Here is a 21,410-nt window from a genome sequence, read left to right as displayed (position 1 = left end):
TTTTAACTATTTTTTAACTATTTTTAAGAATTTTTTTTTTTTTTTTTTTTTTTTTGAAGATGATTTACAATTTTTGGCATTAGAATTCTTAAAAGAAATTCAAAAACTAATATATAATAATATTATTAACAATATAATAAATTTTAAACTATTTTCACATATGAGAATCGTTTTTTTTTATTTTTTTATTTTTTAATAAGATTATGAAAATATACTGTAAGAATAATGTAAAATTTGACATTGACGCAATTTGTTCATCAATTTTACGAGCTTGGAAAATTCATATCAGCATGCGCTTTGAAATTGCAAAAGTTATAAATTTATATACCTATAGCTCATAATTTTAACTGGTTACAAGTTTCTTGTAGTTTTTATCGTTAAAAAAAAGTCTCTCGCTTGTATTCAAAGTTTTTAAATAATTAACGAATAGGGCAAAGACAATTTTATCTTTTTAGTGATAAAAATTAATTTCAAAGAAGTAATTAGGAAAAAATGCATAACACCTAACGTAAAGTGATTTTTACTTCATTACATTGAAATGAATAATCGAAACCTCTCATTACTATATAATGAGTAAAAAATGCCAAAATTATAAAATTAAAAATTTTAAATTAAAAAATTAAAAAATTAAAAATTAAAAATTAAAAATTAAAATGAAAAATAAAAATAAAAAAACTTTTTTCAATAAAAAAAATATGTGTATATAATTGAAACATTGAAAATACTTTGAATATATGAAAATAAATCGTTTGAAATTAATGAAATTACTCACAATGTACTTTCAAGGTATAGGAACAGAATTTTTTATAGAACAAGTTTTGAGGAAAAAAAAGAGAAAGACTCAACAGGTCTCTGAACTCCAATTTTTTACCTCCTACACGTATGTGGAACTTGAAAGAAGCCAAAATTCCCAAATCGAATAAATTACTCTCAACTTTTTATTTTTCAATTTTTTTTCTATTAAAGGTTTTATTTAATAAATTTTTTTTTTAATTGTTAAAATATAAAACGTTTTATGATACAAAAAAATATTTATTATTTATATTTATCTATTTTAAAATTTTGTTTTTTACTTTTAATTATTTTTTATTTACATTTATTTATTTTTTTTAAAAATTTATTTCTATTAAAAAATTTTTTATTCTCATTTAAATATTAAATTTCTAATTAAAAAAATTAATTTAAAAACAAATTTCTTAATAACGTGTGTGAACAGGAAATAAAAACAAAATAATTTCCGTCAACTTTCTTTTAAAAATATTGTATTATTCAATGACAATATAGAATCACAATTCGTCGATAAAAGACTTTGGAAAATCTCTTCAACGATAACGAATTTCTTATGAAATTTTTTTCCGATAAATCAATTTTAAAAAATAAAAAAAAAAAATACACGTTTTCGAGGAAATTCTTTTTGACTTTTATCTTTTTTATATCATTTGTTTATACTTATGAATTACGAATTCACAAAATTGAATCACAAGGAAATTGATTTTTTTAACAGAAAAAAAAGATTTCTATCGATCACTGATCAAAATATAAAATTTGCTTTTTTTTATTAAATATTTATTTTAAAACTACTTTTTATGTACAAATGTATAAATTATATTAAAAAAAATTTTTTTTTTTAAAGTGAACACGATTTAGAAATTGTTAAATATAAATCTTATTATAATATTAATTATAATAATAATTATATATTAATTATATATATTAATAATAATTAATATTATATATTAATTGCAAAAATAATTGATATATATTAATTACAATTAATAATTATTATTACATATTAATATTTATTATTCTTTAATTAAGAATTAATATTTTTTTTTTTTGGAAAACCTTTTATGAAATGAAAATAAAAAAAAAATAATTTTTTTCTTCCGGATTTTTTTTTTACATTTTCTGTATAAAATCGAAATAATTTTGATTTTAATCTTTTTTTAATGTATCAAAATCGTCAGTTGGAATAATATTATACTTGGCTTGTTTCCGTTCCTCGAGGTCTTCCGCCAACTGGTGCAATAACTCCTTGAAAACATAATTGTTTAGATTCTTTGCTATGTAATAAAGGAAGAGCCAGTCACCGAAGTGGTAGTCGTGAGTAACCCTGAGCATATTCCAGGGATTATATTTCCCTGGACAGGCCATTGAGAATACTAGTTTGTTAAAGTTGATGCTTCTGTAAAATAAAACCCCCCCATTGTTTTCGCATTATAATTTGCCCAACATTTTCTTTTTTCTATTTTATTTTCTATTAAAAAATAATATAATAAAAATTTAAATAACAATAGCAAAACATTTCTTTCACTCCTAAACATTGCTTTATAAAAAAAAACAAAAAAAAAAATAATTATTATTATAATTATAATATAATCATGAAAAAACATTTTTTCCTCTCCTAAACTTGCTTTGTAAAAAAAAACAAAAAAAAAAATAATTATTATTACAATTATAATAATCATGAAAAAACATTTTTTCCTCTTCTAAACTTGCTTTGTAAAAAAAAATAATAAATAAAATAAAAATAGTAATAATAATATTAAATAATAAATGTGTATTATTACCGAGCATGTAAAACCATAGTGAGAATTCTCCATATTAAACCAAGTCCAGTAAAAATTGCAAGAATAATAAGCCAGTACCATAGAATAAAATAAATTTTCTCATTGACAATATTTAATGCCATAACACAAAGTGCATCGTGTGTTTGTATTGTACCTGAGCCACCATATTTGTGAAAAGTGCATTTAGTGACCTAAATAATTAATTAATATTAATAATAATAATATTAGTGAATTTTTATATCCAATATCCAAATTTTTATATCAAAATTTTTTTATTTAAGCAAAAAATATCTTTTTTTTTTATCTAATATCAAAAATAATTATATCAATTAATTAATCAAGCTTGCCACGAGCAAGAAAAATTAGGGAATTTTATAAAAAGTACTGTTAAAAATATCAAATTTCTAAAAATGCTAATAAAATTATAATTTTTTTGAAATTTTTAATTCAAATTTTTTGCTTCTAAAAATTATTGTCTTCATTTTTTTATAATTGAAAACGTTTTGGAAATATTTTTATTAGAATCAAAGAAAAAATTTAAATTCTGACTGGAAATCAGGGAAAATTTATTAAATTAATAATTAATTTAACTAATAAGTAATTTAATTAACAGGTAATTTAACTAATAATTAAGTAAATTAATAATTAATTAAACTAACAATTAATAATTAATTGAACTAATAATTAATTAAATTAATAATTAATTGAACAAACAATAAATTTAACTAGTAATTAATTTAATTAGTTATTAATTATAAATTAATTAATAACGAATTAAATTAATTAATTTTGAATAAATTGTATAATAGTTTGTTTGTTTTTTGTTACCTTTGGAAAAACCTCATCGAGACGATCCAATCTGTGATTAAATCCATTATTTTGAATGTCAGTGCCAAGATTGAGAAATGTACCACCCAAGAACCAATCAGTGAAATAAAGTTGAAAGAGAACATTAATAAAATTAAGAACCTCACAAAAACCCAAATAATAAGCCCATGGTCGATTTAAATGTAGACGATTTATAAATCCAGTTCGAATTTGTCGTATTTTATCATCGCGATCACCCTTTGTTGGTATACTCATTCCTTCGACTTCAATTTTTTCCTCTTGCAATGCCAACGATGCCAAATTTAAACCAGATATCAACATTTTTAATCGGCCACCTATTTAAATAATAATTATTCAAAAAAAATTAATTATTAGGACATTTTTTTCAATTTTCTAATTAAAACTGTGGATAAAAATTAATAAATAAAAATAAATAACAAACAAATCATAAGAAATAAATTAATTAATAATTTATTATTATTAATATTTTAAATATATATTTAAATATATATATAATTTTTTTTTAAATATTAATTTTGACTTTAAAATAATATTTTAAAAATATTAATAACCAAAAACTAAGTGAGAAAATCAATAAAAAAAAATTTACCCTCAGCTGATCTCCATAGATAATGGGGTAAATAGAAAAGTATTGCTTGAAAAAAAAGAATAAATGGAACCCATTGATAATAGGCATGATGAACGATTTCATCATGTCTGCTCATTGGACCAACGCCTGGATGTGGTACTTCCCCTTCAATTACTGAAGTTAAATTCATATGTTTTACCTATAAATTTTTTTAGTCTATATATATATTACAATTTTCAATTTTTTATTAATAAAATAAAAAAAAAATTTAAACTTACTACTGTAAATGTGGATGTAAAAAAACAAAAAGTATTTATAACGTGTCCTGGTACCCCAGCATCATTTATACATCTGTAATTAAAATTCTATTCTTTTTATATCTGTTATTATTATTATTATTATTATTATTATTAAAATTGAAACTTGATTCAAAAATTATTGTAATTGGAAATTATTATAATTAAAAAATTAAAAAATTAATTAAATTAATTAATTAAAAAATTATTTAATTGAAAATTATTAGGTATAATTGAATATTATTATAATCAAATATTATTATAATTGAATATTATTATAATTAAAATTGAATTAAAAATTATTATAATTGAAACTTAAATTCAAAACTATTATAATTGAAAATAATTGTAATTGAAAATTATTATAATTGAATATTATTACAATTAAAACTGAATTAAAAATTATTATATAATTGAAAATAATTTGTAATTGGAAATTATTATAATTGAAAATTATTGTAATTGGAAATTATTATAATTGAAAATTATTGTAATTAGAAATTATTATAATTGAAAATAATTTGTAATTGGAAATTATTAGAATTGAAAATAATTGTAATTGAAAATTATTATAATTGAATATTATTTAAAAAATAATTAAAAATTAAAATTTAATTAAAAATTATTATAATTGAAAATAATTGTAATTAAAAATTATTATAATTGAAACTTAAATTCAAAACTATTAGAATTGAAAATAATTGTAATTGAAAATTATTATAATTGAATATTATTACAATTAAAACTGAATTAAAAATTATTATAATTTATTATAATTGAAAATAATTGTAATTGGAAATTATTATAATTGCAAATTATTGTAATTGGAAATTATTAGAATTGAAAATAATTGTAATTGAAAATTATTATAATTGAATATTATATTTAAAAAATAATTAAAAATTAAAATTTAATTAAAAATTATTATAATTGAAAATAATTGTAATTAAAAATTATTATAATTGAAACTTAAATTCAAAACTATTAGAATTGAAAATAATTGTAATTGAAAATTATTATAATTGAATATTATTACAATTAAAACTGAATTAAAAATTATTATAATTTATTATAATTGAAAATAATTGTAATTGGAAATTATTATAATTGCAAATTATTGTAATTGGAAATTAATTATAATTGAAAATAATTTGTAATTGGAAATTATTAGAATTGAAAATAATTGTTATTGGAAATTATTATAATTGAATATTATTATAATAAAAACTGAATTAAAAATTATTATAATTGAAACTTAAATTCAAAATTATTATAATTGAAAATAAATAAAATTCTTATTAATTTTACAAGAAGAAGATTTTTAAATAAAATTATAATTAAATACTAATTTGATTTAAAGAAACTCATCTCGTAAATTTATTATTGACTCTCTCTCTCTGAGTTCAAAATTTGAAAATGGATTTTACTTTTTCAAAAGATGTAACTTATACATAAATCAAAGTTCGAGCAACGTACGTTCATTTTTTTTTTTAAGTCTCGCGTTTACGAGACAAAATTACAGTTGTGAAGGTGTGATATATAACTTCTGTACGTGAAACATATGAATTTTTACTTACCTTATATGTTCTCCAATGAATTGTCTTGAACATACGAGAAGAGTGGCTGCCAAAAGAACCAAAAACGTTGCTCTATAGTGCAACTTAAAAACTAAAACCAAAAAAAAAAAAAAAATTTTAAGATACTTCAGTAAAATTTATTTTTTCAAAAAGGCTTATTTACCTGTCAGATATAAATTATCATTTTAAAAAATGTTATAAACGAATTTTCAAAAACTTTTAACAAAATAATATTTATAAATAAATATATAAATAACAATAATACAAAATAATAATAAATAAATAATAAATAAATAATAAATAAATAATAAATAAATAATAAATAAATAATAAATAAATAATAAATAAATAATAAATAAATAATAAATAATAATAAATAATACACTGACAATAAAAATTTATTTAATTCAAATAATCGGTTGCTTTACAATTATCAAATAAATATTTACTTGAATCAAATAAACTATATTTGAACCAATAATTTTTGTACTTGAATCAAATAAATTTTTTTTCTCCTAATACTAATACATAATTCCATTAATAATAAATTTTGAAAATTCAATTTATTACATTTTGTAATGATTTCAATTTTGTTTTTCCACAATACTTACTGATATTGTCAATTGCAACATAGTCTGGACTAACTTTTAATTTTAAATGATTTTTCAAAACAGCAAAAGTTCCAAGTACAGTGGCCATTTTTTTATATATCTATATATATAACACTTTTTTTCTAATTTATAGAAAAAGAGAAAAAAAAGGAACTAGAAAAAATTTTATTTAAAAAAAAAAATTTTATATTAAAATCATAATATTTTTTTTATTTTATTATATAATTAAAGCAAAGATACACTGAGAAATTGTTTGCAGAGGCGATGACCTAATTGTGCACTATGGTCCATAATCAATTTTTCTTTTTTATATTAAATGTACTCGATCTCAGTTGTCGAGAATTCGATTTGACACTGAAGTGTTTCAAACTCAGAAAATCTATACGAACTCTTATCATTTACTGTTCATAAAAACTGCTATACAGCATAGAAAGAGAGAGATATGAATTTCGTATCATTACAAAAGTTTACTTGCTTCTTCCATAATTTTGAAATGATAAGAAAATATATGATAAAACGTCTTAAGAACCCGCTATATAAACGTTTTCCCCTTATATGCATAAATACTTTTTTAAAATTAAATTATGCAAACTTTAGATTATTTAAAAACAATATTGGATATTAAAATAATCATTTTTTTTATATAATTTATTTATATTTTTTGTTTATTTCTTTTTTTATTATATTTCTTTTTTTTAAGTTTTATTTTCTTTATTATATTTGTTTTTTATTCTCTTTATTTTCTTTATATATTTTATAATATTTGTAATATATAATAAAAGAACAATTTTTTGTTTTTTAATTTAATTTTTTATTAAATATTCAATTTTCAAATTATTCTATATATCAAGATAAATATTTCGTGTGAGTTTCCACTCTATGTTGTGTCGGTAAAGTAGATTTGGATTATTTAAAAAAAATTTGAAAATTAAAAAATTATTATTTATTGTTTTTTTAATTATTATTTTATTTGTGTTTTTATTATTTTTCATTATTTTTATTATTATTTTTTGTTATTTGTTTGTTATTATTGTTTTATTTTCTCTATTATATTTTTTCTATTCTATTTATTTTTTTATTTTATTTATATATTATAATTTATTTATAATATTTGTATAATAATAATAATAAAAATGTAGTTTCCTAAATTAATTTTTTAAAATTTAATTTTCAAATTATACAATTTTATTAGGGTAAATATTTCATGTGAGTTTCCACTCTATGTTGCGTCGGTAAAGTAGATTTAGAATCTTGGACTTATGAAAAAAAGTAAATAAAAATTCAAAACGATTAAATCAAATCTAATTAAGATTTCTTCGTTAAAATTAATTTTTAAATAAAATTTCAAAATCATCCAATATCAAGAAAAGTTTAATAATAACTGTGATTGAATAAATTGAATTAAATCTATGCAGTATATATATATGTCAGTAGCGATCGATTAATGATTATTTTATAATTTCTTTCTTTCTTCGATAGAAAAAGTTATTTATTTCTTTATTTTACAACATTGATACTAATCGCTGATAAAAGACAATTCAAATTGATATTCCTTAACAGTATATATAAATGAAGAGGTGTGTCGAAAGCACGTGATTTAAGTACATCATCAAAATGAAAAAAATAAACAAAAAAAAAAAAAAGAAAAATAATTGTATAAAGAGACAGCACTCTCAAAAGTGACCTGAATTTCAATAAACGCCTGAGAGTAGAATAAAAATTTACATCACGCATAATTTCTTTCTTCGGGGCATTTCTGTTCTCATTATTGCTCACACAAGGTGACTTTGGAATTGTAAAAAAAAAAGGAAATAGACTATTACCATAAGCTTTAAGAATAAATTTTTTTTTTGAATAGATTTCCCAGAATAAAAACATTGAAAAAAAAAATTTATTCTTAATTCAAGAATATTGTTTCCATTTGTAAGAATTGTTATTTTATTCTTGAATTAAAAATATTAAATTTTTTTTATTCAATATATATTTTTTTTCTATTTTTTATTCTATTTTTCTATATTTTTAAATATTTTTTTATATTTTTTTTAATTTAGAAAATAAAACTTTTTATTTTTAAATATTTTATTAGACTTTATTTTTGTCTTTTTTTGAGTATATTTGAAGTAGAAAATAGTCGATGCATGTGTCTTTTTATATAACTCTATCATAAAAAATAGTATTTGTTTTCGAGAATAAAAAAAAAAAAACTAGTCAAATTTTCTTATCGACAACTTAGATAGATCTTGTTTTACAATATTTGACAAGAATTTTATCATATATTATACATAAGTAGTTGATATTTCTTGGATAAGACTTAAGTCCCAGGTGTTTTATATATATATAACAAAAAATTGTCCCTCTTATAACATATATATATTTATTAAACAATATTTATTAAAAGGGAATCATCGCAGTTATCAATAAAATACATATAATAGATCATTGAACAATCATATTATAAATTACGATTTTGATAAAAAAAAAAAAAAATAGTTTCATATTTATTTTTTACTTCAATTTTTCAAAAAAATATTAGTCCAATATAAAACTAAAAAAAAATTAAAAAAATAAAAAAAATTACTAAATAATTAATAATTAATAATAAATAATAAAAATTTATTCAAAAAAAATGTTAAATATATATTTTTTATGTTTTTTTAAAATTATTATTTTAAAAAGTCTTTAAAAAACTTTCACTTTAAAGCGCAATAACCCAAAATTTTTTTCAAAGAAAAAAATCATTAATTTCTAATGTGTTTATAAAATGAAGAAATGTATATATATATACTTCTCAAAGGATTTTTTTCACATATTTAAATATCAAGTAAAAGTTCATTTTCATAATGCATTCACATGGAAAAGATAAATACAGACATTTATATGAAAATATGTAAAATGTCAGGTGTAAAAGTTTTTTTTTTTTTTTGATGTTGCATTAAATTTTTTAATATAGAAGAGTGTGTTTTTTTATGTAAAATATTTTTTTATATAAAATTAATAAAAAAAAAAAAGAAAAATTACACAAAACCGTTTAAAATTCAGAAGAAACGATAATAAAAAATTTTATAAGGAAAATAATTTAATAATTAAAAGAAAATAATTTTATAATAATTTTTAACGGTATTTTTTTCTCACGGGACACTCCCACATGTGGTATATATATACCTATATATCAATGAACGTGTCGTAATTAGCGCCAGTGATTACGCGAATAATATAATCGCATCGATTGCTCTATTATAGTCAATCCTGTCGAACATGACACATGGCTATTTGAATATATGTATGAAAAAAAAATTAATAATAATTAATAATAATATAATATATAATTATTATAAAATATATTATTTTTATTATTATTTACTTAATTAAATTAATTAAAATTATTAAATAAATTAAATTATTAATAATAAATAATATAATAATAAATTAAATAAATTGTTAATAAATTATTATTATTATTATTATTGATTATTATTGGTCTCCCTGTATATAAAATAAAAAATCCATTTTTGAATTTTAATATAACTTGTGATTATAAAAAAATTAAACAAATTTTTGTTATTTTAAAGGTATATGACTCGCAAGGCGTGTATTAGTCATAATAAAAAAAATTAGGTGTCGACATATACCAAAATTCATATATATATACATGAGATAAAGGTTATCACTTAGATTGATTTATAACTTAATGGTAAAAAAAATGAAATTGAATTTACGTTTTATTTCCATCGACACACGTGTCATATTATACAATTTATTTGAAGGTTTTTTTTGAAAATTTCACAAATATTAAATTTTTTTTTCATTTTTGCAACTTATTAAAAAAAATTTTGTACAATTTTATAGAAGAAATGATTTTTTTTTTTTTTTTTTTTTTTTTTTGACGAAAAAGTAAACAAAAAATATGTTTACGAAAAAAAAATCGTTCTAAAATCACCTGTAATACTTTCTTACCTGCGAGCATTTACTTTTGAATAAGAAAAGGATCTTTAAAGTCAAGAATTTCTAATTTTGAACAATACGTGTATACAAATCCTATATAGGTGCGGTCCTTATTCTTCAAGGTTGGAATTTCTTTCTTGAAACATTTTTGGGGCACATTACGACCATCATTATATCTATAATAGGCAAACGTGTTTTCCATCTGGGAAAACGGATTTCCCTCGCGCCACAAGTTTAAAATTCCAAACTATTTTGTAAAAATCATTTTTTTTTCGAAATTAGCAAAACAATGTGTATTTTTTAGACAAATTTTCATTTTTTTGAATTAGTAATTAATGGAAATTTTTTTTTTACCCGAATTTTTATTTAACAAAATTTTTAGCTAATGAATTTTTTGTAGAATTTTTATTTTATATTCATTTTTTTTTTACATGAATTTTTATTTAAAAGAATTTTTAATTCAAGACAAATTTAATTAAAAGTAATTTTAAATTAACAGAATTTTAATTAAAAGTAATTTTAAATTAACAGAATTTTAATTTAAAAGAAATTTAATTAAAAGTAATTTTAAATTAACAGAATTTTAATTAAAAGAATTTTAATTTCAGAGAAATTTAATTAAAAGTAATTTTAAATTAATAGAATTTTAATTAAAAGAATTTTAATTTAACAGAATTCTCATTCAATTGAATTTTATCTTATTCGAATTTTGAAATGACAGAAATTCCAATTCACCGAATTTTCATTTATCCGAAATTACAAATAGCCGAACAAACAATCAACAGAAAACAATTTCCGTGGCAATTTTTCAAAAATTGACCAATTAGAAATTATCAAGAAAATCGTGATTGTTCAATTTTTGAAAAATTGCGCCGATATTGTTTTCTGTCAATTGTTTGTTCGGTCATTTGTAATTTCGGACAAATGAAAATTCGACGTTGCAATTAAAATTTTATCAATTAAAAATTCATATGAATAAAAATTCGTAAAAATTTTGAAATTCGTTGAATTAATTAAATTAAAAAATAAAAATTTGAGAATAATGAATTTTTTTTTTTTTAGGGACGTCCTTTTTTTGGTTCCGGTTACCAAAGGAGAAGGTTTAGAATTTTAAAAGCATCTTAAATAAATACAGGAAAGATAAAGTGATGTCAGCGTTTAAAGATGATGGAATACAAAAGATTCCGCAGGAAAGGTACAAATATAAGATTTTTAGAAAAAGGAGACTATAGTAGAAAGAATATGGTACCCACTGTATACCACAAGTCTTGTGAAATTTTAGAATATATACAGGGTGATTTTTATTTTCCGGACCCCCTAAAAGAATTTTTTTTAATTCCCCTTTTTTTTGTTTAAAAAAAAGGAAAAAAATGAAAATAACAAAAAATTTGAACATAAAAATCACTTTTAAATGAATTTTATTTTTGAATTTTATGAATGAATTTTATGTTTGATTTTTATATGTCCGAATTTTTATTTGACCGAATTTTTATTTATACGAATTTTTAATTTATAGAATTTTTAAGAAAACGAATTTTTATTTGAACGAATTTTTAAGACACCGAATTTTTATTTGAACGAATTTTTAAGGCACAGAATTTTCATTTGTCCGAAATTAAAAACGACCGAATAAGCAATCGACAGAAAACAATTTCGGCGCAATTTTTCAAAAATTGACCAATCACGATTTTCTTGATAATTTCTAATTGGTCAATTTTTGAAAAATTGCGCCGAAATTCGTTTCTGTTTATTGTTCGTTCGGACATTTGTGAATTTCGGACAAATTAAAATTCGGCGTCGCAAAAATTCGAAGAAAATAAAATTCGGGGTGTTCGGAACATAAAAATCACCTTGTATATATATATATATATATTGTGGTATAGGATCTTAGTTGTATAAGGGACTTTGACCGGACGTTGCCCTCACACGAGTCGAAGCAACGGAGCAACTTTCATCTCAAAGAGAACCCCGCGTGTCCATTCTTTTTTCCTTCTTGGACACCATTATTTCGATACAGGATCTTTCGGGAACCATTTATAAAATTTTACCCATCTTTACGTGACCAATGTCACGTTCACCTTCAACTTCTTTTTTCTTCTTCTTCTTCTTTTCTCTAGATAGACAAAAAATAATAATAATAATAATCTTGCTCAACTACTTCTTGCGCCTAAAAGGAGACATTTTAAATTCTTCTCAAAACTCTTTCACACACCCACAATACGAAAATTTAAATTCATTATTTATGATTAAAAAAGACAATTTTCCTTTAATTTAAAAAAAAAAAATTAAATTCGAATTTTTTTTAATGACAGAAATTCCAATTTACCGAATTTTAATTTGTCCGAAATTACACTATGACCGAAAAAACAATTTTTGAAATTAACCAATGACAATTGATAATTTCTAATTAAAATTTTTATTTCCTGTCAAAATTTTTTCTGTCAATTATTTTGTCGGTGATTTGCAATTTTGGAAAAATGAAAATTTTAGTCGAATTTTTCTTTTTTGAATTTTCATTTGTCAGAATTTTTATTTTTTCGAATTTTAATTTATCAGAACTTTTATTTGTTCGAATTAATTTCCGTCAAAAACTTTTGGGCCGCGAATTAAATAATTTCGAATAAAATTCCACTGATTAAAATTGTATATGTAAATTAAGAAAAAAAAAAATTGTTATCTAATTTAGACAAATGATTTAAATCTAAATTTATGTTCAAATTAATAATAATTGTTATTCGATAAGAAAAACATTAAATTTTGAAAAATAAATTTTTCTTAATTATTTTAATAAGACAGTAATTATATAAGTTTTTGATAACAAATACTTTTTATATTTTCTTCTAATGTTCTAATAATGAAACATTTCTTAAAGTAAAAAAAAATAATAATACTTGAAAATTGGTAAAAATTAAAAATTTTTTTTTAAATTATAATTAACATATATTGTTTAAATAATATACAATTATAATAATGGATTATTGCGAAGCTTTCTCTAGAAATATTTTGTTTATCACACATTCATATATGAGATTAGACACATCGAAGGTCGGGATTTTATATTGTATCGAATAACACACTCATATAATGATAATGACTGAAAATCTTAAATGACTTTATTTTTCATTATCTTGTCAAACCATGGACAAATTTTCATAAGTAACTAAATGAAATTTTTTTTTTTTTTTTTGTATTAAAATATCGTCTTTTTGTTTTCATTTTTTTTTCAAATAGAAAAAAATTTTTGTAAATTTTTTTGTCGATTAAAAAAATAATTTTTTTTCTAATAGAGAATCCGGAAAAAATTATTCCAATGAAAAATAAATTTTTCAATAAAAAGTCTCGCACGTATTTGATGTACCCTGTTGGAATGATTATGCTAAAATCAATTGAAGGTCATATACCATTACGTTTAATCCGGTGTCTAGTTGCAATTTTCATATTTAAAGAACGTGGTCGTAAATTAAAGGCACCGAACGCTATAAAAAGAACATTGCACTTGGCTTTGCTCCTTTAATAATAAAAAGGGGACTAAACTACTCTTTTATAAATTTATATATAAATATAGATGTACTCTTCTGATCTTTGTGTTTCTATATATTTAGTGAAAATAAAAAAAACAAAATTTTTTTTTTCATTTTTTTTAACTAAAGATAATTTAATTTAAATTTTTCTATTAACTAAACAATTATTTTTTTTAAATAACTAATTAACAAATTAAATAAAAAACTAATTAACAAATTAACTAAAAAACTAATTAACAAATTAACTAAAAATTAATTAACAAATTAATACACTAAATAACTAAAAATTAATTAACAAATTAATACACTAATTAACCAAAAAAAATAAATTCCACAATCTACTAATTAATAAATGTAATAAATAAATAATTAACAAATTAAATAACAAATTAACTAAATAATTAATTAACAAATTAATAAATTTAATAAATTAATAACAATTAAATAAATGTGACAATTTATAAATTAATAAATGTAATAAATAAAATATTAATTAATTCTTTAAATTAAATAATAAACAGATTAATTAAATAATTAATTATGAAAAAAAATATTACATCATCCACTAATTAATAATTATACAGTATTTTTAATTATTAAATAACTTGAAATAATTTACTTGATTGAACTATATTAATCGTAATTTAAAGTCCATTTTCCTTGATAAAATTGGAACTCGTTGATTTTCTCCTTTTAAGGAAATAAAAAGAAATACTTACCTTAAAATGGATTTTCCTCTCTCTCTGAAACATTCATCTATTACGAATCTAGAATTTTCTATAAATATTTTCCATAAAAAAAAAAAATACACAATCAGTAAATAAAAAATTCCCTTTTTGTTTAAATAAATTAATTTTTATTTTTATTTAACTAAAAATAAATTCGAATTGTTCATTTAACAAAATCTAAAATTTAGACAAAATATTGCAATTTACAAAATTTTAATGACAAATTCTATATTAAATAACAATCGAAATAATTAAAAAATATTTATTTAAAAATTAATTTTAATTAAAAACTGTAATTGAATAGTTAATAAAAAATTTAAATAATTTAAAAATATTTAAATAATTAATTGTCTATAAAAACTAGAATAAAATAGTTTAAAGAAAAAAAAAAATACAGGATTGAAATAAAAAATATAAATCTCTTGGAATTGTTTATTTTATAATAATAATAACTTTCGTTCATGCAAAAATTTCATTTCTAAAATGCTAAATCTCACTCTTTCTCATTCCCTTTTTTTTTTGTTTTTTTTTAATTTTTTGCACTCGCGTATTTATTATTATATATATACTGTTTTCTATAAACAAGTACTCGACGGAATGTGCAAAAAAATATAGTTAATTGTTACTATAAATGTTCGTCGAAACTAACAAAGCAAAGAAGGTTAAGCAATAATTCTCATCTTTTACAAAAAAAAAAAAATCATTAACATCTATAGATGTTAATTTTTAATATTACAATACAACCATACGTTTTGTATTTTTTTTTCTCCATTTTTTTAAAAAAGCGATAACCCTTACATTTAAATTACATAATCGCATTTTTTTTTTTTTGAAATCGAAAAATTTGATTTTATACAAAAATTACAAAACATTTATTTATAAATAAATTTATTTTATAAACAAATTTATTTATACAAACTCTTTTTACAAAATTTTTCAGCCTTTTCAATTTTCAGTACAATAATATTTTTTTTAAAATAGTTTTTACATAATTCAAATTTTTTTTTTAATTTTCTCACCTCTTTCTCTCTTTTTGCATTAGTATAAAAATTTACAAATTCTTTTCTCATCCCTTTCATTGAAAAAAAGCGAAACTCCAGGTTTATAAATATTTCGCTAATAAAAAAAATATATTAGTTAAGAAGAACGAAATAATTATTTATCCTGATTTACGCGAGAGTTCGCTCTCCTTAAGTGAAAGGAGCAAAAAAAATATTCTTTTTATTAATCTGATATGAAAATTTTTTTTATTTAATTTAGCCATTTGTTACCAAAAAAAAACTATAAAAATAGTTGTATTGTCATTTATCACTTTTTTTGCTAACTATATATATATACGATTTAATCTCTGCAATCTGCAGTCTTATTCTTATCTCTCACGGTTTTAAAAGCAACCGTTACAATTCTCGTGATTTGTACAGGATAATAAATAAAAATCATTGAAAAATTAATCGTTTATTTTTTTTCAAATTTTCTCGATTTAAAAATTTAATATTGAAAATCACTGCAGATTGTGAAGATTTTTTTGCAAAAAAAAGGCACTTTTATCGCTTGTTTTTTTTTTTCCTAAAAAAAAGAGAACGTAATTACAAGCTAAGACTTAAATTATTAACCGCTCCTAATTTAGCTTCTGTTGTACAGATGGAAAAAAATTTCTTTTTCTCTCTTTTTTTTTATTTTTATTTATTTATTAATTTTTATTATTTATTATCAATTATCAATTATCAATTATCAATTATCAATTTTATTAATAATTTTTTTAAATTATTATTAATTTTCTTATTAAAATTTTTGTAAATTCGTGTAAATTAAAATAAATAAATAAATTTTCAATAAAAACTTTCAAGAAACATTTCAATATCATTCAATATAAATTTTGTTTCTAAAATTCAAAATTAAAAAAAAATTCAATTTTTTTTTTTTGCCTGACGTTTCGAGGACAAGACGAGAGTAGAATTTATTTATTATGCACCTCGTTGAACCTCGTTGGAATTGAAAAAAAAAATTGACCCAAAAAAAGGAACAATTTTTTTTTCTGTAAAAAAATTTGAATTTTTAGCTAAGAATAAAATTCTACCAAAAATGAAAAATTATAAAACAAAAATTTATATTGAAAATATTAATGCGTTTTCTTTGAGAGAAAAAAAAAATTGCAAAAAAAACCGCGAGTATACAAATTGGCAGTCTTACTTTGAGCATCGATTATTTTTTTTTTTTTTCAGGGAAAGATATCATTTCATATATATATATATATATATATATATATATATATATATATATATATATATATATATATATATATATATATATATATATATATATATATATATATATATATATATATATAATAGTGATACATTCATTAATTCAATAATATTCATAAAAAATGTACTTTAATCGTTAATGTACTTTTTATTGTCTTCTAAGTTCATTTCTCCTATTTTCTATATAGTCTAAAAACACAAATTGCTTCTGGAACTTGAAAAATTCGCAAATTAATCCCTTTCGCATAAATGTGTATATATTAAAAAGAAAGTATTGTAAAAAAAATTAATGTACAATGAACAAAAAAAGCCATTGAGTATTTAAAAAAAAATTATTTACTTTCTCAAAAAATGATAAAATTGATAAATACAAAAAAAATTTATCGAAAGGGATTTATTGCATGAAAATTTCACAACTTAAATTACGACAATGCGCATTATCATAATAATTATTATTATTACAATTGAATTAATCATGATTAAAAATCTATTATAATTACATTGATATAAAATTGTTGCTAAAAAGAACCTTTTTAGGGTGAAGATTTTTATTAAACATTAATAGAAGCTCGTATTTTTTTTTTCTATCTAAATAAATGAGAAATTTTCTCCCAAAAGCACTTTTTTTTCGCAATAATAACAATAAAAACGAAGATATTATTTATAATTAATTATTATTACAATTCATAATTAGTAATTAATAATTAGTAATTAATAATTATTACAATTAATAATTACCAATTAATTAATTAATAATAATTGTTGAGCGCAATTTTTAATAGTCACCCTGTTCGAACATTTTTATTAAATGAGTAACAAAAAATTAAAATTAGGAAAAAAATTCATTCATCTAATTTTATTAAAATTATTTTTGTTACCGTATATATATATATATAAATAATTAAATTGAAAATAACATTTGTCATTATTAATTATTATTGTTGGCGACAAAAATACAAAAATACAATTCATTATTGGTCCCTTCGTTTATTTTGTGCGGAATGGAAGAAAATACTTTGTTTACAAAAAAAAAAAAATTGATATATAAAAAATATATAATATATATAAAATATATATAATACATATAGGATATATATATATATTATATAATAATATATTATTATAATATATTATATATCAATAAATTATATATAAAATATATACCTATATATCGGATATCTATACACACTTTTCACTCTTTTTCTCTCGCTCTCTCTTTTTTTTCTATCTATATATATATAATATATTTATATTTTTTTTTTCCTATGACCTAGTGTCTAATTGCAATAGCGAAAAAAAAAATTGGTACAGGACGAAGAAGTTACGCTACTGGGGAGGACGGCGCGCAATCTCGTCCCTTCTTCGGCAAAAAAAAGAAAAAAAAAAAAAAATAGTAAAAAAAAGGGGGAGATTGTTCTTTATAGATTTCGCTGCTTTTTTTTTCCAAATGTTAATTCGGCGAAAGTAACGCCCTTGTGCGGCGATTTCTTTTAAAGTCCAAGGGCGGACTTCGCGGGGCGTCTTTTTTTTTTTTTATTACTATTCCTAACAAAGTCAGGATCGGGTCGTTCTTCTTTTATTGTTATTTATATTATTATTATTATTTTAAATTATTTTTATTAAAAAATTGCTTTTTCTTTATTATTTTAAAAATAATATTATTAACTGATTAACATTAATGTAGTTAATAAATATTAATTTAATTAATTTTGGTGCGTTCCACGCAGAACAGAAAATGCAAAAAAAAAGAGAGAAAAAAGTACCGATTTTTTTTTTGTCTTTTTATCATCGCCTGAATTGTAAAATTTTTTTCCTTATTTTCTTTTCTCATCAGCTACGCTAATCATACTGGTCCAGAGTTCAAAGACTCGATTACCTCATTTTAAAGTAATTTTAGCAAAATTTTTTTTTTTTTCATTATACACTTAAATATTTGCACAATATAATATTTTTACATCATTTATTTATTATTACATTATTATAATTTAAAAAAATTAATTAATTAAATAATTAATTAACAAATTAATTAACAAATTTACTAAAGAATTAATTAACATAAGTAATTAAATATTACTTTCAATTTTCACTGGAAATTGTTTTTTTTCCGACATTTTTGAAATGTCCCAAAAAAAAATTTAAAGAAAAGTTTTTGATTGAAATAAAAAGAATTGCATTTTTTTTTCCTGGGGAACGCTATACACTTTGGGATGAAAGAAAAAAAGAGAATAAAGAAGAACGCCGTCCCCCGTTTTTTATCACACAATTAAGAGTCTACGAAGCCTTGGTCCACAGCCCAAGAATCTGGGCAGTCCCTCCCTTAAATACGTCCATCGAATGAGAAAAAAAAAAAAAAAAAATTAAAAATAAAAATAAATCGACATGTATTTTACCAGAATAATCGATGAGTATGCATATGGAGGGGAATACAAAGAGAATGGGCGGATTTGGAAGCGGTCCTCCAAAAAAAAAAAAAAGAAAACCGGCAACCGATCCTGAGGAATCTTTGCTCAATATTGACGATCGCCACCTGTCGGCACAGACTCCAACTTCACAAAAAATATTTTCCCACGGAATCAAAAATTTTTATTTTAATTATCTTCAAAATGATTTCAAAAATGATTTTCAAAATTTTTTAAACATGATTCTAAAATGATTCTGAAGATGAAAGCAAAGATGACTGAAATAATTTTCAAAATTCAAAATAACATTTTTTGAATCAAAATCAAAAAAAAAAGAAAAATAAGATAATTGAAAATTATTTTTTTATCCTTGAAATTTAGAGCCATGTTCAATATTGATTTTCTCTACAGCTGATGGAAAAAAATTCCCAGAATATTTTTTTTTTTGATAATTAAATCGGATTATCACAGGTCAGCTGATTGAGACCCACCCCCTCTCTATTCCCATTTTCCTCCCACCTCTTTTTTTTATCCCCTTTCTCCCCTCAAATTCAATCATAAACAAATCTACAGATGCTAATTTTTTTTTTTCAAAAAAATACAAAATCTCATTTTTAATGAGATTTTAAAAAAAAACTTCCCTTTCCTTTTTTTTTTATACATTCTGCATTCCTTCTTTGCCGGTGAGTTTTGATGCAAGTTCCGAGATGAGTTGTTTATAGATGAGTGGATCAATATTTTTACCCAATTGATACAAAATGAACCAATCGCCAATTTGACATTTTTCAGAAATTATTTCAATTTGATCCTTTGGCGATAATCGTGAACGTGCACGTAATAATATAAGACGAAGTTTTGGTCCAGCAACAACTGCGGCTCTATAGGCAAGACTTAAACCACTCAATACTGATAGAAATATAAACCAAAACCAAAGGAACACATAAATTTTTTCATTAACAATATTTAATGGCAATACACATAAACCGTCAAACTTTTGCACTGTACCGGAAGCACCATATTTATGGAAGGTGCATTTTGTCACTTTTGGAAAGACCCTTGACATTGGATCAATTCTTTGTTCGGGTTCCATTTCAGTGAATTTAAGAACATCAGAGCCGTACGTTGAAAATTCACCATCAAGGAAAAAGTCAACAAAATAAATTTGTCCAATTACATTGATAAAATTTAAAACTTCACAAAGAAAAAAGCGAAATGCATAAAAATTTTGTGTATGTAAATTAGTTGCAAAATATTCAACAAGTAATTTACGTCGTTCTGATTTACAATCATCAGTCACTACAGGACAATTAAGATCCAATACAAGCATTTTTATTCTACCACCTTCCCATGTTTTCCAAAGATAACGTGGTACATAGAAAAGAATTGCTTGAAAGAATAATGTGAAGCATACCCATTGATAATATTTATGATATTTCACTTCTTCATCGCGATCTGATTGCGGTGATGCTACACCGGGATGAACGACATCCTTGCCAATAATTCCCACACGATTTGGAATTGTAAATGTTGAATAAATCCAGCAATAAGTGTCCATAACATTTAATGGAATTTCATCAACAATACAATCAATTGGATCACCAATGTATTGTCTTGATGTAACCAATAGTGAAAAGGCAATTAAAATAATCACAGTTGCCTTATAATGAAGTCGAAATACATTGTTGTCAATGCAAACTGCATCGAGCTTTAACAAGCCCTTCACCGAACCAAAAACGTCAAACATGTCTAATTTTTTTTTTCCTTTTTTTTTACAAATTATTTTTTTCACTCAGTCTTAAATTTTTTTTCCTCCCGAAAAAAAAAAATTCCAAAGCGTCAAGACATACAGGACGCCACACGCACTAATATACGACACTCGCTGCACGGCCTGTTTTCGTGTACTCTCGGTTATAATATAGAAGAAGGCATAAGCCTAGCGCGCTTGGGGACCATGGAATCGTTGGACACGGGACTTCCCTCTCTCCAAAATGCTATTTCCCCTCGAACCGTTTTACACCGCGCGCGGAAAAAAGACAACGGATCCCCCCCTCCCCTTCCCACCAACATCCCTCTCCCCTTTTTTCA

At 21.2% G+C, this 21,410-nt stretch overlaps 2 protein-coding genes across 2 annotated transcripts; both read right to left on the bottom strand.

Annotated features, from left to right (window-relative positions):
* Positions 1-1,810: 1,810 nt before the first annotated feature.
* LOC127277133 (innexin inx7) lies at positions 1,811-6,841 on the bottom strand. The gene is made up of 7 exons (XM_051297992.1): positions 6,472-6,841; positions 5,861-5,951; positions 4,266-4,338; positions 4,009-4,186; positions 3,399-3,733; positions 2,571-2,761; positions 1,811-2,185 (listed from the first exon to the last, which is right to left on the bottom strand). Exons 1-7 carry the CDS (start codon positions 6,557-6,559, stop codon positions 1,936-1,938), a joined length of 1,206 nt encoding a protein of 401 aa, XP_051153949.1. The 5' UTR covers positions 6,560-6,841; the 3' UTR covers positions 1,811-1,935.
* Positions 6,842-15,080: 8,239 nt separating this feature from the next.
* Positions 15,081-21,296, bottom strand: LOC127277135 (innexin inx2). Its single transcript, XM_051297994.1, has one exon. The coding sequence runs from the start codon at positions 21,067-21,069 to the stop codon at positions 19,981-19,983; it is 1,089 nt and encodes a 362-aa protein (XP_051153951.1). The 5' UTR covers positions 21,070-21,296; the 3' UTR covers positions 15,081-19,980.
* Positions 21,297-21,410: the final 114 nt, after the last annotated feature.

This window comes from Leptopilina boulardi, unplaced genomic scaffold (genome assembly GCF_019393585.1).
Source record: "Leptopilina boulardi isolate dan_hultmark-lab unplaced genomic scaffold, ZJU_Lbou_2.1 LbouV2_165, whole genome shotgun sequence".
NCBI classification, from domain to species: domain Eukaryota; kingdom Metazoa; phylum Arthropoda; class Insecta; order Hymenoptera; family Figitidae; genus Leptopilina; species Leptopilina boulardi.
This window is presented reverse-complemented; position numbering and strand designations above follow the sequence as displayed.

Bases quoted from the DNA above. Each gene is read 5' to 3' on its own strand.
- LOC127277133 (XM_051297992.1), bottom strand. From the start codon at position 6,559: ATGGCCACTGTACTTGGAACTTTTGCTGTTTTGAAAAATCATTTAAAA. The intron at 4,187-4,265 runs GTAAGTTTAAAT...AAAAATTTATAG, and splicing joins TTACATCCACATTTACAGTA to GTAAAACATATGAATTTAAC. The intron at 2,186-2,570 runs GTAATAATACAC...TTTATTTTACAG, and splicing joins ACTATGGTTTTACATGCTCG to AAGCATCAACTTTAACAAAC.
- LOC127277135 (XM_051297994.1), bottom strand. From the start codon at position 21,069: ATGTTTGACGTTTTTGGTTCGGTGAAGGGCTTGTTAAAGCTCGATGCA.